This window comes from Nematostella vectensis, chromosome 8 (assembly GCF_932526225.1).
Source record: "Nematostella vectensis chromosome 8, jaNemVect1.1, whole genome shotgun sequence".
Lineage (NCBI taxonomy): Eukaryota > Metazoa > Cnidaria > Anthozoa > Actiniaria > Edwardsiidae > Nematostella > Nematostella vectensis.
In genome coordinates, this window is record NC_064041.1 from 4,482,146 (window position 1) to 4,499,281 (window position 17,136).

Here is a 17,136-nt window from a genome sequence, read left to right on the forward strand (position 1 = left end):
GACGCCCTGGGCAACGTTATGTGGGACTCGGGGAAGTACAAGACTAAGGCGAGGGTCAGTATCCCTTGCCACAATAACCACGCCTGGGCGGAGCTCCCGACCGAACCACCTGCGATTACGAGCGTCCACGGCCTAGACTTCGAGGCTGAGGGGGAGCTCCGTTCGTTATGTCAGGAGAAGGCAGCGCTTCGCGCTACCAGTGCCGCCACAAAAACGCGCGAGGCGAAAGTGCGAGAGGTGCTCATCCGCTTTGTAAACAGGGCGATCCCCAGAAGCACGAGGATCTGGCTGTGCGGGCGCGTTATAGTCACGCACGAAGGCAAACTGTACCGATCGGGACAGGACGGAGCGGCTATCGACAGGGCGTTTACAGAGGAGACAGGATATGATCCCCAATGGCTCCCTGATGATCACCCAGCCTACCAAGAGTACACCGAAGCTACGCTCTCGATGGCCGTTGCAATAGGGTATCGCTTCAAGAAGTGGACCCAAAGAGAGAACATCAGACCAACGCCTCTTAAATACAGGGACGTCTGACGAGCGGCACAGGTTGAGTCCAAAGTGTGGAATAGCAAGTAAAACTTAGGGGCGCAGCCCCATGCGCACATCGACATGCGTGCGGCGTACCTAGGATGCGAGGACAGTGTCTTCGGCGGCGCCTCGGACGCCATTGATTTGGTACGGGAATTCGGCTTCCCTACGAACGTGTATCGTATCGCGGATGTTGTGAGACGGCCATTGAGCGAGGTTCTTCAACTAACCGGGGTCATTCAGCTGACCGAGTGGGAGTTCTCTGAGGCCTGCCACCCCTACACTTCCGGGAGGGTAGGGCAGCACTTGGAACAAAACGAGGGCTGGATCACCACGCCAGAGCTCAAGGACCTGTTGGGCTCGGGTGACCTCGTCATGGCCACGGCGAGGGAGGTGTTGTATAGCGTCGGAAAAAAGGGCTCCATCAAGTTCCCCCACTCAATCGCGTGCTGCCCCGGAGGTGAAGACTCGCAGTACCATGAGGGTCGAGATCTTGCTGTCCGTTTCGTAGGCAAGTGCGCTCGCCATGGCGACGAGTCCTCGATCGTAGTCCGCGACCGTGAAGAAACCGCGTATCTGACAAACCTCCATGCGGGCACCGACCACTTACTTAACTTCGAGCACGCCGACGGGGCTCATCTGATCCAATACAAAGACGGTGTCCGACGCTCACAATGGTACAATATCAGGGCCTTCGTCTTGGCGTACACAAACATAGCGTTGCGACGCATGTTGAGGCGGATTCCTCGCGAAGACGTCCTCCGGGTGTGCACAGATGCCATATACGCAAAGGCGGTGCCCAGTGGTGTAAAGCTCGTGGAGCGAAATCCGAGGTATGGAGAGTGGCGCCACAAGAAGCCTGGGTATGAGTGGCGACCCGAAGCGGCTTGGGGTTCGAAGAAGTCGGGGAGCTTGGCTAGGGAGCCAAGCACTGCGCCGAGTCTGCCGTGCGATCTAGTGGCCGCAACCTCTGCGAAGATGTATCTAGCCGGCCAAGGAGGATCGGGGAAGACCGAGCGGGCGGTGAGCATGTTCCGCGGCCGCAACGTTGTGGTGCTCACCCCCGAGAACGACCTCGCCCAGTAGAGAAGTGGAGACCTTCCGAGCTGGGGCACAAACTCGACCGTCTCGCAGAAGTAATCATCATTGACGAGTGCTGTAAGGTACAGACTAAAGTGCTACGCGCCATCCTAGGGTATCTCGCCACGCGGCCGTGTCAGGTAGTGTGTTGTGGCGACTATGGGCAGGTCCCGCCCTGGGGAGATAAAGAGGGGCCTCACGATATGCTCGAGGAGTGGGCACAAGGGAACATCCGCCGGTTCGAGTCCGACTACCGCTGCCTGTGTGTAGACTGCGGAAAGCCGTACAGTACATGCGGCTCTGCCGCGCCCTCCTCCAGGCTCCACAACATAAAGGGCCGGATTTGTTTTCCAACAGCTTGAGGTGTTTCGAGAGGAGTGGGATGGGGTGGCGTTCGACGCGGCGATCGAGCAGGCCCACCTAAGCGATATGTGGGTGTGCTCGACCAACAAGATGGGGGCTCTTGTTCAGCAGCGGTTGATAGAGCACCACAGGAAAAACTACCCCCGATTGCCAGCAACCATCCGCTTTGACCCCGATCCTAGCGGCGCGCATCGTTACCGCAAGCAAGGGCGGCCAGTGCCCGTGCCAGGCAAAAGGGGTGAGAAGGTCGACGCATACAAAGGAACGGTAGTCGAGGTTCCTCTCGACGCGGTCCTTAACTGGCTTCCCCTCGAGTGGAAATACGCGGGCTGGGGAACCATCCACCGGGTGCAGAGCAAGACTATCCAGACTCCAAGACGTCTGTTTATCGTAGACCACAGCTTAGAGGGCTGGATCACGAATGCTGTATACACCGGCATCTCCCGCGTGCGGCACGCCGACCAGATAGTCCGCGTGATCCCCCCCGGTAACACCCCCGGTGCCTTGGTTCCCACAGGACTGCAGGCTACTCTCAGTGAAGAGCTCATTATAGCGCGAATCAAGCGGTACGCTATAGATGACAGGCAAAAAGGTCGCACAAAGTACACGGGATCGCACCACGTTCTGACGGTAGACCACGTCCTCGGCATGATTGCTGACGCGGAAAAGAAGTGCACGGTCTGTGGCACTCAGCTTCTGCTTCAGGGGTACACCAAGAGTACGTGCGTGAGTAGTGGGGTGATGTCTGTGGCCGTGCTCTACGCGTTGGTCGCGGGCACGGCATAGAGCAGCTTTTGCGCGAGGGTCAAAGACCTAGGGAAACCGGGTTTTGCGTGTTTGACTTGTTCGGCTATAGCATGTTTGGTATGTTCGGCTATAGAGGCTCCCGCCGCAGTTGCCGCCTTTTTCGTCTCTTCCTCCCCCCTTCGGGGGGCCGCCTCCTCGTTCAGCATCCGCCTGCCTTCCCAATCCATGCTCAGTCCTATTAAACACGAAGGCGGGCTATGTTCAACACAATGGTGGTCCTACATATTGTGCTCACCAAAGGCGAACAGACGCTCTTCTTCGAGCGGCCGATAAGGCGCCCACGCTTCGTGGCGCTCCGGCAATGCTCTCTGTTTAACAGCTGGTATAATCTCGATATAATCTCGAGCGGGAGCATCAGATAACGACTATAGCCGCCCTCCCGCCTATCGCTACTCTGCCAGCCGGGCACCACACGGCCGAGTCCATCGAGGAAACGATCAACCGCGCTGAAAGCAAGATTCTGACCGCGAAGCTGGATCCCCTCACCGGGGAAGATCGCGCTCATGTCCAATGGCTTCGCGTTCCTGAATGCCGAGCTTTGCGCACTATTTGGCCTAGAGGTTAAAGACTACCAGTTGAGGGAGCGGGGCCTCGCACTGCCCTTGGGGGGGGGCACTTAAGGTGGCGAAAAGATGAAAAAGAGACTGCGAGAAATTCGTGAGGAGTTCGGGAGCGAGGTGTTCGAGTAAAGCTCAGGTTTAAACGCCACGCCAGCGGCTTTGAATTTACGGCCGAAAAACGGTCATTCCGCGCTCCGTAGGGTGGCGGCCCAACCCAATGCTATGCACATGTGTATATATATATATACAGGTTCCCACGAGGCCCCCAGACGGTATACCGCCGACGGAACGGCAAGCGCTGGCGTTGGGCATGCCCTAGGGCATACAAAAAACAACGGAGAACGGGCTGGGGGGCGCGGCGCGGGTCTCTCTCGTTTCTATGAAAGGCCCCGCTCCAGATCCGTTAACGCGTTGAAAAATAGGAGGATAAATTCAAAAGTGTGTCATTTACTCAGTATCGACTAAATCTTTGTTCTAGCCGTAGAAGCATTCCAGCATGGCAACTGCGTTAAAAATAAACTTCCCTCTTTTTTCTCCAAAATTTTGTTTATTTGGACAAAATAAAATTTTTTTATTATGCGTGAACATTACTCTTTAGGATGAGGTACAATTTAGAAAATGAAAACGAATGAAACGCTCAAAATATAATTTTATTCACGTCCTAGTGATTTTATGCTAATAAGTCGAGCATGATTTTTTATTGTAAATTTCCTCTTCGCATTTTCATGGGGGCAAGACACCGGGAGAGAGGGTAGAAAATCATCGAAAAATACCTCTTAAGCCTCTTTGAAGCTAGAAACATAACTTTTGGTACTCCGCCTGAAGAAGGAAAATGCCATTTATATGATAGTGTAGGCTGTTTCATTTATGAAAGTTTTTTTACCAGCTTTTAAGCAATGCGATTCAATCGAATCAAAATGTAAACATATGACCAATGATTGATATTAACAAAAAAAATACTTGCAAAATAGGTTCTCTATGAAAAGAGTCATCAAACTGTCATGTGACCCATAGTCCCTAATTTGTCAGGTTAAAGCGGTTAAAATCGAGAGAGTCCTCTTTTTTAAAAAACTAAAAGTTTGGCGATCAGCTTAGAAACTTTGAGTAAAACAACCTAACTCAAACCCCCAAATGCACTGTTCGGTCGCATTTCTCCTCAGAAGCTCTCTTCCACTATATCTATATTTTTAGTGCGTTTCCTGAAAAAAAAATTAAAAGAATTCGGCTAGAAAAGTTGCTCACGATAAATTTTGAAATGTATCAAAGTGTGTGCTCAAGTACAGGCTTGGGTTTATTATCATTAAGCTAGGTAGAAATCTTGGTAAAATAGGTCATCCTTGTGAAACTTAAAATGGCGTCGCATGGAATCGAGGACGCCGGACAGTGGCTTATGCAAATGAGCTCTGTTTCGTAGACTGATTCCACCGGATAAACACCTCTTCTATCACAGATGACAATTGACTGCAATAGACTTCGATGACGAGAGGGACTGTGGGTTGGAAGGGAAGTAACGAAAACTGACACTATCCGCCAAAACATTCTATCATTGAAAGCCGGTTTTGATATGCGTGTTCTGTTGTAAAATTTAATATAATAGTTTCGTTACTTCTTATCTACTTTTTTTTCTTTATTTTTAACATATATAACAAGAGTTGTAAAGCGCTATTGGATTTTAAAGAAATAGCGCTATATAAGTATTTATTATTATCACCACCATCATCATCAGCATCACCATCACTTTGCGCTATATGGTTACCACCACATAAAGAAAGGTGTCCTTGCCTGTCAGTTTGGAGAGTATTTACAGAAATTTGCGTTTCGTAAATGCAAACTGAATAAAATGCCGTGTTGGTGACATTTTGTAAGAGGGCTTGTGTTTGTTTGGTGGAGAAGATTACAGTAGCGGATCTAAAGGGAGGGTTTAAATCCCCATTTGTGCTGCCAGGCAGCCATAGGTAACAAAAAATAGTTATCCCCTCCCCCCTTTGTATCTGAGCCAACCCCCCCCCCCCCCCCCCCCCACAGTAAAAAGTTAGATCCGCCTCTGTAAGAAAGCAGGAGTGTAATGTTATGATATTAGATTAATCACACGCAATTATAATAACTGATTATGCAAGCTCAATATGTAACTTGAACCGACACTGTTATCCCCTCTCTTATCGGCATCAAGCGCCATCGCCCACCGTAAATGATCTAATTAACACCCGGGGCGTTTATTACATTTCGATGGTCCGAGGGGGGCGTTCAATAGATAGGAGGCGTTTATTACAGAGGAACGTTCTTTACAAACTATAACAATATAACAAACCCAAGTGCAGTGGGGTTCTAATCTCAGCCAGGATCACGTTAAATCATTGCCTGTGTGGCAAACGTTACTTGACATTGAGCAAGTCTCACCCAGTAAAAGCCAAGCTCAGATTAAGCAAGAAGGCAATTGCATTTGATTCAAATTACCAGAGTTCCTATGTCGTTTGTTTTAAAGCTAGAAAGGAGGGTGGGGGTGGGGGTAATTTGAAATTGGCGTTCACTACAAACTTGTAAACATTGGGAGAGGGGGGGGGGGAGGTGTTCATATGATAGGAGGCGTTTTTCAGATAGGGGGCGTTTATTAGATTTTTTTACGGTACACTTTATATTCACCCCTCTATGGATCATGAAATATAGCATTTAAAATAATTAATTGCAATGCAATGAAAATTGTAGTTTGTTTACAGTTTGTATACAGTTTGGTGGTGGGGGGAAGGCGTGATACAAGCGACATTAAGGAAACGGGGGGGGCACAGTCTCGCTACTGTTCATTTTCTTATAACCTTAGGAAAATAACTGATAGGCACGCCCTCCCTGGTTCCTAAAGGCGTCTGAGAGAAGAAGAAAAAGAAAGGTAAACTAAAACATAAAACGATTAGCCATTTTAAAAATCGACTTTATTAGCCTTGGAATTTACAATTTTCGATGGTGTGTTACTTTGCTTACTTAGTGTTGCATGTGATTTGTTACCTATTACTCTGCTCCTTAAATTTGTCAACAATTCAGATTATATCTAAGGTGGTTTCTTATGTCGACGACCTGTGAATTTGCCTTTTGCGTCACAAAAAGCATTAAAAGTCTAAGTGATCTTTGTTTTAATTTTTTTTATTCCAGCGTGTTCAGACGATAGAACAGAAAGATGATATTAATCGCTTGCAAACGATGCATATAGCTAATTGTATCGGCAATCGTTAATAATCGATGGCAGAAAAATTCTGAAGTTAATCGATAATTATTCCGATGATCAGAGTAATTGACTTAATCATCGATATCGATTTTTAACGTTTGAGTACACCTAGTTTTTTTAAATCGTTTTTACTCAAGCCGACAAGTAGAAAATCTTACTCACAGAAAAGCTTAAATCAACCTAGTTATATGCTTGTGTAGCTATAGCTGCACTCTTTTATAAGACCGTCTAATTTTAAGTTGAGGCATGGCCGTTCATATTTTTGGAGCATTTTAAGGCTGAAACTGCTCTTGACGATGTTGTTAAATTATAGTACCCAATGAACTATTAGGAAGATAATTACTCAAATGATCAATAGAAATAATATTTAAGGTTGTTATTGATAAACACAATTTGACAATGCACTTAAGGACACTTCAGACTAGATAAGTAATATTTTGCTGCTTATTTGATGAAATCTCAGGCTGGGCGTTTTTATAAAAAAAAATTCTTTAAAAGAAGAGTGTATTGACGAATAAATTTCTTGAGTATGATCATTGCTGACAGTTTCTAATGGTTTTGCCTCATTCGTGATTAATTTCTGGCTACTGCCCTAGTTTAACGTACAGTGCAAGGGTGTAAGCTTTTTCACAGGACTACTGTGAAAGTTTTCAATACCATGCAGTTTTGAATACAGGGGGAGGGCCAAGGGGGACGGTGCCCCCAACCCCACCCCTGAAAAATCCATCCCTGCCATGATCTGGCTGGAGTTTCCGGTTTGGTGTACTGAGCTTTTGGAAGTCTAGGGTGTTAACGTGACGTATTTCATAAATCAAATTCTTATTACTGACGGCCTGTTGTATCATTATTTGGCTCTGTGGAATATGAAAAATATATTTATGTTTATTATATTAAGCTACAGCTACAGGGGTAAATATACAATATTAAAGGGAACATATCGCTTTAATTTTTACATCATCCCTTAATTATCCTAGCTCCTGACTAACAAGATAAATATAAATTGGAGGCCCGCTGTAAGGATTGTTAATATTGATTGTTAAGAAGAGAGAATCAGAGCAATGCGATTACATATTATCGTATCGTTGAAAAGACGTGATTTTCCAAAACGCAATCCTTCCGTTAACAAAGAATTGTCTTTTTTACGCTGGATGAAAGAAATTTGAATCCAAAAATACTTAGAAAAAAACAGGCCCCACCTCCCTCCCCTTCATTTTATTTGACGAGTATTCCCCCACCCCTGGGACTAAATCCTGAACTCACTTTGTTCGCTTTAAGATGTGGCACGCTGCAAGGATGACTGCCACCCAGACGATCAAAGCGAATATGATCGCTATGATGAGCAGCACGATGAATGGAGTTGCATCCACTAGTGAAAGACACAGTACTTCATTCAGTGTTTATTATAAGATTCATTCAGTGTTTATTATAAGATTCATTCAGTGTTCATTATAAGATTCATTCAGTGCTCATTATAAGATTCATTCAGTGCTCATTATAAGATTCATTCAGTGCTCATTATAAGATTCATTCAGTGTTCATTATAAGATTCATTCAGTGTTTATTATAAGATTCATTCATTGTTTATTATAAGATTCATTCAGTGTTCATTATAAGATTCATTCAGTGTTCATTATAAGATTCATTCAGTGTTCATTATAAGATTCATTCAGTGTTCATTATAAGATTCATTCAGTGCTCATTATCAGATTCATTCAGTGTTCATTATAAGATTCATTCATTGTTTATTATAAGATATTTACTGTCCAGTTAAGATATTCATTAATCAAAATATATAAAATTTAGTCAATATATGATATTCAGTGTTCAATAAAAGATACTCAGTATTTAATATATGATATTTAGTGCTCAATATAGAAGACCCGGTGTTCATTATAAGGTGTTTAGTGTTTAATATAGGATATTTAATGTTCAATATAAGATACTCAGTATTCAATATATGATATTTAGTGCTCAATATAGAAGACCCTCAATATAGAATGTTAGTGTTCAATATAGGATTTTTAGTATTTCATATAGGACATTTTATGTTCAATATAGGTTATTAGGTGTTCAATATATGATATCCAATACATGTATATATATATAGATATACATATGTAAGATATACAATATACGATATACAATAAGATATACAATATAAGATACGCAATGTTCAATATAAGATACGCAGGGTTCAGTATAGAATACGCAAGGGTTTAATATAGGATACACAGGGTTCAAAATAGGATACGAAGGGTTCAATATGAGATACGCAGGGTTTAATATAGGATACACAGGGTTCAAAATAGGATACGAAGGGTTCAATATGAGATACGCAGGGTTTAATATAGGATACACAGGGTTGAAAATAGGATACGAAGGGTTCAATATACGATACGCAGGGTTCAATATAAGATACGCAGGGTTCAATATAAGATACGCAGGGTTCAATATAGAATACGCAAGGGTTTAATTTAGGATACACAGGGTTAAAAATAGGATACGAAGGGTTCAATATGAGATACGCAGGGTTTAATATAGGATACACAGGGTTGAAAATAGGATACGAAGGATTCAGTATGAGATACGCAGGGTTTAATATAGGATACACAGGGTTGAAAATAGGATACGAAGGGTTCAATATGAGATACGCAGGGTTCAGTATATGATACACAGGGTTCAATATAAGATACGCAGTGTTTAATATAAAATACGCAGGGTTCAATATAAGATACGCAGGGTTCAATATAAGATACGCAGGGTTCAATATAAGATGCGCAGGGTTCAATATAAGATACGCAGGGTTCAATATAAGATACGCAGTGTCCAATATAAGATAGCTATGTATTGCTTGGTATTTAGTATAGGATGTTAGATATATGCTAGCAATATTTTGGAGTGCAACATTATGTAAAATAGGTGGAAACATCTTATAAAGATGCACCACTATAACAATAAAGGGCATCAAGCACAAACCTGGTTCTTCCTCCATTTTCTGGGGTTGAGGAGCTGTGAATTAAATTATTGCATGCCATTAATTATTACGCAAATTGGAATACCATTAGAAATCCAAGTAGGGTTAAACTGGATAGCCAACTCTAATAGTGCTAGCTCACATAATCTTGAATGCCCCAAGAAGCCATGTTAAAAATACAACTTTATATGAGCCCTTTGTTCTAACCCCACATCTGCGTAAGTCATACATTCACACATACAACCCCACATCTGCGTAAGTCATACATTCACACATACAACCTCACATCTGCGTAAGTCATACATTCACACATACAACACCACATCTGCGTAAGCCATACATTCACACATACAACCTCACATCTGCGTAAGTCATACATTCACACATACAACCCCACATATACGTAAGCCATACATTCACACATACAACCCCACATCTACTTAAGCCATACATTCACACATACAACCCCACATCTGCGTAAGCCATACATTCACACATACAACCCCACATCTGCGTAAGCCATACATTCACACATACAACCCCACATCTACGTAAGTCATACATTCACACATACAACCCCACATCTGCGTAAGTCATACATTCACACATACAACCTCACATCTGCGTAAGTCATAAATTCACACATACAACCCCACATCTACGTAAGCCATACATTCACACATACAACCTCACATCTGCGTAAGCCATACATTCACACATACAACCTCACATCTGCGTAAGTCATACATTCACACATACAACCCCACATCTGCGTAAGTCATACATTCACACATACAACCTCACATCTGCGTAAGTCATACATTCACACATACAACCCCACATCTACGTAAGCCATACATTCACACATACAACCCCACATCTGCGTAAGCCATACTATCCATTCTCTAGACTCTGTCAACCTGTCTGATATAGTATCCACTACGACAGAAACATTCTTGGCATCCATGTTGAACACAATGGTCAAGTTATGGGATGAGTTTGCAGGGATAGGTAACTCCCAGTCGGGGAAAACTGGCATGCCAGGAAGCGACGGCATATCTTGAGGCCATACAATGCTTGTCAGGTTGTAATCGTCTTGGTATGCTGTCGATGATTCGTTCATTGTATAGAGCCTACAATCGTAAAAAAGAACCATTTTTTTGGTTAGAGGGTACAGTATTTATTTCGTTTTAGGTTTAATCTTAGTCTGCAGAAGTCCGAACAATAAGCAAATCGGGATTAGGTAAAGCTAAGTTCAAACGTCGTATAATCCATGAGCCGTTTTCAATGCAAATGTTGCGAATGAATCGAGTCGATTGTTTCATCTTCATTTGCATTGAATACGGCTCATGGAGAAAACAACGTTTGAACTCAGCCTAAGAAGGAAAATATAACAACACAAGCAAGGTCCCGCTATAAAAGGGAAAGCTCCTCCCACCCCCCGGGCTCGTTTATTTCAGTGAACAAATTCTATATGTATTTAATTTACGTGCGGCAAGAATGTAATTTTTCTACTGAATGGAATTTGCATGTGATTATAGGCAGTATTAGTAAAGTAGTATAAGTGTATACATTTTGCGGTATCAAATCCACATTTAGAAACAAATCTTAAAAGAGAGTACGCAATTTCTGTGTGAAAGTTTGAATATAGATTTGATACTGCAGAATATAAACCTCTTTCATATACACCTGTTTCAAGTAAGGTTGCATTCGGAGAATCTGTGTATCGTAACCTGCAGTGCTTCATGGGTATCAAATAAATAAGAAAATAAGTGTAAATATAATAAAATTCCAGGTTTCAAAAGCTGTAGCTTATGAATATTCAGCCACAAGGATTCAGCCATTTATACGCTACCCATGAACCACCGCGGGTTACGACACATGGATTCTGGAGTGCAGCCTTTATTTGAAATAGGTGTATTGTTGTCCGCGAGAATCTAAACCCGAAACGGTTAATGGGTGGAATCCTGATTTTTGAAAAGCATGTGACGGTTTAACAAAACCAGTGATGCCAGAGCTTTCTAAAACAGTACTTATTTGCCTATCTCTTCGATACCAATAAAGTACTTCATAGGTTATGACAAATGCATTCCCCGACTGCAACCTTTGAAAAAGGTGCATACATCTTTGAATATTTCTATTTCGTTCAGAGCATACAACAAATACAAAAAATGCGAAGCGCTCTGAGGGAGGTGTAATTATAGCATACCACACAGACAAGGGGATGTCATATTTGCCATTCACAACCACAGTCACAAGAGTCCTATCTCCCTCTGACACAGAAGTATTTTCCGGCACATGAAACTCCATTGTCACTGAAACAAGACAATAATTTGTGAACAACGAGAGCAATTTGAGCAAGGAAACGTCAGATCAACACGAGCAAGTGAACATTAGAGTAATATGAGCAAGTAACATCACATCAATACGAGCAAATTTAAACCAGAGCAGGTAACAAGTAGACATAAGCAAATACATTTCTGCAATACCGACTTTATCACAGTAGAGGTAATGTATGTGCGAGGTCAATCAAGGTTTTGGATGTTTAGAGTTATTTAATTATTTTTCGCTTTATTTAGATTTAACATCAAGTTTAAGAAGTGGTGTTTTGTCCAGTCTGCTAGTCTGAATATCTAATAAACCGAAGGATAGTTAAAAACCCTTACATACCGAATCCTCTATGGAATCCACTTACCAGAGTCAAAGTGAAAACCCCGATAAACCGAACCCTTTATAAAATCCACTTACCGAAGTCATTGTAAGGATAGAAAAAACCCTGATAAACCGAACTCTCTCTAAAATCCACTTACCGGATTCATCGTTAACGTCAGCGAAAATCCAGAAAAAATTCGAACCCTCTATAAAATCCACTTACCGGATTCATCGTTAAGGTCAGTAAAAACCACGATAAACCGAACTCTTTATAAAATCCACTTACCGGATTCATCTTTAAGGTCAGCGAAAACCCCAATAAACCTTAACCCTCTATAAAATCCACTTACCGGAGTCATCGTTAAGGTCAGTAAAAACCACGATAAACCGAACTCTTTATAAAATCCACTTACCGGATTCATCGTTAAGGTCAGCGAAAACCCCGATAAACCTTAACCCTCTATAAAATCCACTTACCGGAGTCATCGTTCAGGATAGTAATCTCGTAACTATTTAGTGTTTGGTCGATGACCACATTTCGTTTCCCACTATAAAGCTTTACGCCAAAAGTCTCGTCCAGCTCGGCCACGTCATCATCTCTTATGGTCACAGTAAAGCATGAGGTGTTCGTTCCATACGGAATAGTGACGGTGAAGTTACTGAGAGTTACGAAATCTCTTCCAACTGTCGTGGTGATGTGATACGTGCTGACGCTGGTAAAAGAAAGCAGCAGTGTTAGGCACCCACTATCTTAGAGTGATGTGCCACAACTTAGTTGTATCTGCTGACATAAAACATGATGATTATCTTTCCAGCTTTAACTCATTACATATACGGCAATAAAAGCAAAAGAAGCGCATTCTCCCCCCCCCCCCCCCCCCCCCACCTGAAAATTAGTTAAACGGTAACACGTACTTGTAAAAGACGGGAACTGATCATTACATAGACGACAATAAACGTACTTGTGAAAGACGGGAACTGATCATTACATAGACGACAATAAACGTACTTGTGAAAGACGGGAACTGATCATTACATAGACGACAATAAACGTACTTGTAAGAGACGGGCATAACTCTCTCCCCTCTGACCAATAGTTAGACGGTAATACGTACTTGTAAGAGACGGGCATAACTCTCTCCCCTCTGACCATTAGTTAGACGGTAATACGTGCTGTAAGAGACGGGCATAACTCTCTCCCCTCTGACCAATAGTTAGACGGTAATACGTGCTTGTAAGAGACGGGCATAACTCTCTCCCCTCTGACCATTAGTTAGACGGTAATACGTACTTGTAAGAGACGGGTATAACTCTACTCTCCCCTCTGTCCAATAGTCAAAATGGTAATGCGTAATTGTAAGAGACGGGAACAATTCTCTCCCCACTGACGATTAGTTAGATGGTAATACGTACTTGTAAGAGACAGGTATAACTATCTCCCCTCTGACCATTAGTTAGATGGTAATACGTACTTGTAAAAGACGGGTATAACTATCTCCCCTCTGACCATTAGTTAAATGGTAATACGTACTTGTAAAAGACGGGTATAACTCTCTCCCCTCTGTCCAATAGTCAAAATGGTAATACGTAATTGTAAGAGACGGGTATAACTATCTCCCCTCTGACCATTAGTTAGACGGTAATACGTACTTGTAAGAGACGGGTATAGCTCTCTCCCCTCGGACCACCATCACACACACGTTAGCGTATCCTTGGGACTCGTTTACAGACTGAGCGGTATTGATGAACCCAACCATCACTGGAAGAAAAGAAAATATTACCCAACAAGACAGAAACATGTCCATATATAGGTACACAAAAAACACATACGCGTATGAAAACCTAGTATGTTCGTTGAATTATAGGGAGTGCGAATTATGTGTCCTAAAAATGCAATAATACTGTTTTACCGCAAAATTGGTCTTCAATGCGTAATTGTTTTATCACGTGCGCGGAGCATTCTTGGAGGGCATGGTTGACAGGGCCGTACCCTGGAAGGGGGGGGGGGGGGTGCGAAATCCGAAAATGTAGCCCTGTTGGGGGCATAAACACCACCCGCCCTGCGTAACTCTTTCGGAAAATCTCGAGTTATGTTTCTAGCCGAACTCGAAAGCGGCGAGAGGCAAGCTGAAGCACGGAGCCCTGAGATTAACATCCACACCCACACAATTTTTTCAGTTTTGAAAACGGGGGGCACGCGACAACGAAATTGGCTATAAGCGACACATCTTTTCAATGCCTTTTTCTAGGGTTTGTCTGCAGTTTATATTATATTGTATATAAAAATGCGCCAAGTGTAATAAAACAAGTAAGCATTATTCTCATCCGGGACATACCATGATCGTCGTTGATGATTTGAACCTCGCTTGTATTCATACTCTCCACCACATACACAAATGGCTGCTCGGTCGTTAAGACGATGTCAAATTGCTCAAGATATTCTACGAGCAGCTCATCGGTGACGTTCACTTCAATCTGCATAGTGCTTTCTCCTGATGGAGACGGTCTAAAGCTGTAGGTTTGTTTGACGACGCGAGGAAAGTCACGACTGTCGATCGCTGTGCTGTTCATTGTGGATATGCTATCGATTGGAAGATAAATAAATGAAAAACGGAACAAAAAAGGCATCGACAACACGAAACAAAACATCACATTTAAAAAGAATACTTTTGTGTCTAGCTTTCGCGTAATGCTGCCATTTTCCTCTAAACGGCATAAAAAAATGCTAAGATGTTCTTAAAAAATATTCCATAGCATGGAAGTTCTGTAAAGTTCAATGACGGATTTTAAATAATCAAAAATCTATAACCTGACAATGTCTTTAAAAGACGGTTTTGCATAAACAGAGCTCTAGATTTAGAACGAAAATAACTCACTTGTAATAAACAGGAATCAGTGTTTTTCCGAGAAGTCGCACGGTTAACTTGACCATCGCTTGCGCTTCCTCTAGGCTAACTAACCTCTCCACAAGTTCAAGTGTTGCTAAAAAGTTACAATATTCATTACTTAACCCCATGTTATCTATTTTTTGCAACCTTTGTTCCTTGGGTAACGTACGGCTTCGGTTTTGTTAAGGCTTCGTCTCTAAATCATAGGTTGTTTACCATTTAATCGGAAATTCCGGTACTTCTAGTTATTTTGCAAATGGTACATATTCCTCCAACTAGAAAATTCCCGGAAAATGTGGAATTGCTTGGGAGGTAGACCAGGGTTTGAACCCAGGTCAAGTCATCTTGGGATTTTTGGTGTAAAAACCTGCCCACTACATTGGTGAATGTGAGCCCCGAGTCTTCTCGGATACAAGGTCCCGTGTCTCTCGGCATTTCATTGACATGTATTGGGGAACGTAAAAGAATCACTGGGGACGACCTTCGCGTTGCCACTGGCTCGCGGCTATTTGGTAGTGAAGCTTAAAACCTTTGGTAACCAAGGTTACTTGCTAACTAGCTCGCACCCATTATCGTCGTTGTATATCGTAATAATAGTCTCGTTCTTCTCGTGAGAGTTTGTCTTAGGCTTAGTCATTCTTCTACTGATTGGGGGTCCTTTAGAGTGTTTAAAAGAGTAAAGTCGTTTCACAGTAACTCACCAATGTCGTCGTTGTATATCGTAATGATAGTCTCGTTCTTGACGATAGGCTTGGTCTTGTTCGGGGTCAAGCTCTCTAAGACAATCTTGAAAGTCTCATTGTATTCCAAAAAGTCGTCATCGGTCATAGGTATTAAAAACGTACGCTCTGTCTCAGAAGGAGCAAAGGTGATGTTCAATGTGTAAGGCTCGAAGTCTTGAATAGTTGAGGCCCGAGGTGGGCATTTATAGCTAGTGTCGGTGTAGTTGTAAAAGCATGTAGAATTGTAAAAGTATGTCGTGTTTGTTGTGTTGGACGAGACTGTAGTATTTAATAAGCATGTGTAGTTTTTGAGGAATGTGGGGTGTGGAGGTTTTGGTGAAGGTTTTGGAAAGCCTGTCGAATTTGTCATGATGTCCATCGAGGAAACCCTAAAATTAAAAAAGCGTGTGTCAAATTAATGAATCAACCTATGTATAAAGAAAGAATTCATAGCCGAATTGTAAGACCTCTGCGAATCTAAAACTCTGGTCTCGTTTGGGAACAGCGCGCAATCAATCAATTGTCTAAACCAATCGATGGCTTTTATTTCAACATCTTTCATGTTAAACCATTACCTTATTACCCCGGCTGACAGAGCCTCCAGACTTCTCTCGTCCAGTGACGCTCAGCCCAAATGCCGTGACGAGTTGGCTGAGCATCGCTGGGCGAGAGAAGTCTGGAGGCTCTGTTACCCAGGGTAGTTAAACCATTTGACTGCACAGCAAAGGGGAATTGATTGTTCGCGTTGGTATGACTACACGCTATTCCCTGACGAGAAATGGATTTGAATTTTCTGCGGTCATGCAACAACGAATTCGGCTATAAATGATTTATTCGCGAAAAAAATAAAATATAAAAAAGAGAAAATATCATCGAAGGAGAAAAAAGGATCTCATTTCAAAATCAAACTGACAATAACAGTTATTGTGTTCTTAAAATGGCGAAATCTCAGGCTGGACGTTCTTATAAAAAAGGTTCTTATAAAAAAAGAAGTGTACAAGAAAAAAAGAGAAAGAATTCATAATGGAGATACCATTGTTAGTGGTTGTGACGAATATGACATACTTTACGGTTATATCGACCTCTGTATTTGGCGTCTTCTCTAGAGTTACTACAATGTGGCAATCTGCTTCCGTCAGATTGTACTCTACATGCTTGATGCCGATGTCCACTGCAATTGAAGAAAGATGTTTGAGTTTAATCATATTTGAGTTAATAAAATAAACCCTCCGGTAGTGACCACCCCCAGTGGCAGTGCTTAAAATGCTTACTAACAATACACTCAAGGGGGCAAGTGATTTGGAGCCTAGCTCTGTTCTGCCTTCTCATCGGTATAACTGGTGGA

The 17,136-nt window shown here is 42.7% G+C and overlaps 2 protein-coding genes across 2 annotated transcripts in view; both read right to left on the reverse strand.

Annotated features, from left to right (window-relative positions):
- Positions 1-6,246: 6,246 nt before the first annotated feature.
- LOC125570131 lies at positions 6,247-9,787 on the reverse strand. Its single transcript, XM_048731213.1, has 3 exons — positions 9,532-9,787; positions 7,816-7,921; positions 6,247-7,409 (listed from the first exon to the last, which is right to left on the reverse strand). The coding sequence occupies exons 1-3, from the start codon at positions 9,588-9,590 to the stop codon at positions 7,206-7,208; spliced, it is 369 nt and encodes a 122-aa protein (XP_048587170.1). The 5' UTR covers positions 9,591-9,787; the 3' UTR covers positions 6,247-7,205.
- Positions 9,788-10,352: 565 nt separating this feature from the next.
- Positions 10,353-17,136, reverse strand: part of LOC116614585 (adhesion G-protein coupled receptor V1) — a 35,592-nt gene continuing 28,808 nt past the window's right edge. The window contains exons 17-24 of the mRNA XM_048731547.1: positions 16,857-16,962; positions 15,771-16,180; positions 15,058-15,163; positions 14,518-14,762; positions 13,832-13,940; positions 12,659-12,894; positions 11,739-11,844; positions 10,353-10,662 (exon numbers count right to left, since the gene is read on the reverse strand). Coding sequence (XP_048587504.1) covers positions 10,353-10,662; positions 11,739-11,844; positions 12,659-12,894; positions 13,832-13,940; positions 14,518-14,762; positions 15,058-15,163; positions 15,771-16,180; positions 16,857-16,962 — 1,628 coding nt within the window. The remainder of the gene's footprint in view (positions 10,663-11,738; positions 11,845-12,658; positions 12,895-13,831; positions 13,941-14,517; positions 14,763-15,057; positions 15,164-15,770; positions 16,181-16,856; positions 16,963-17,136) is intronic.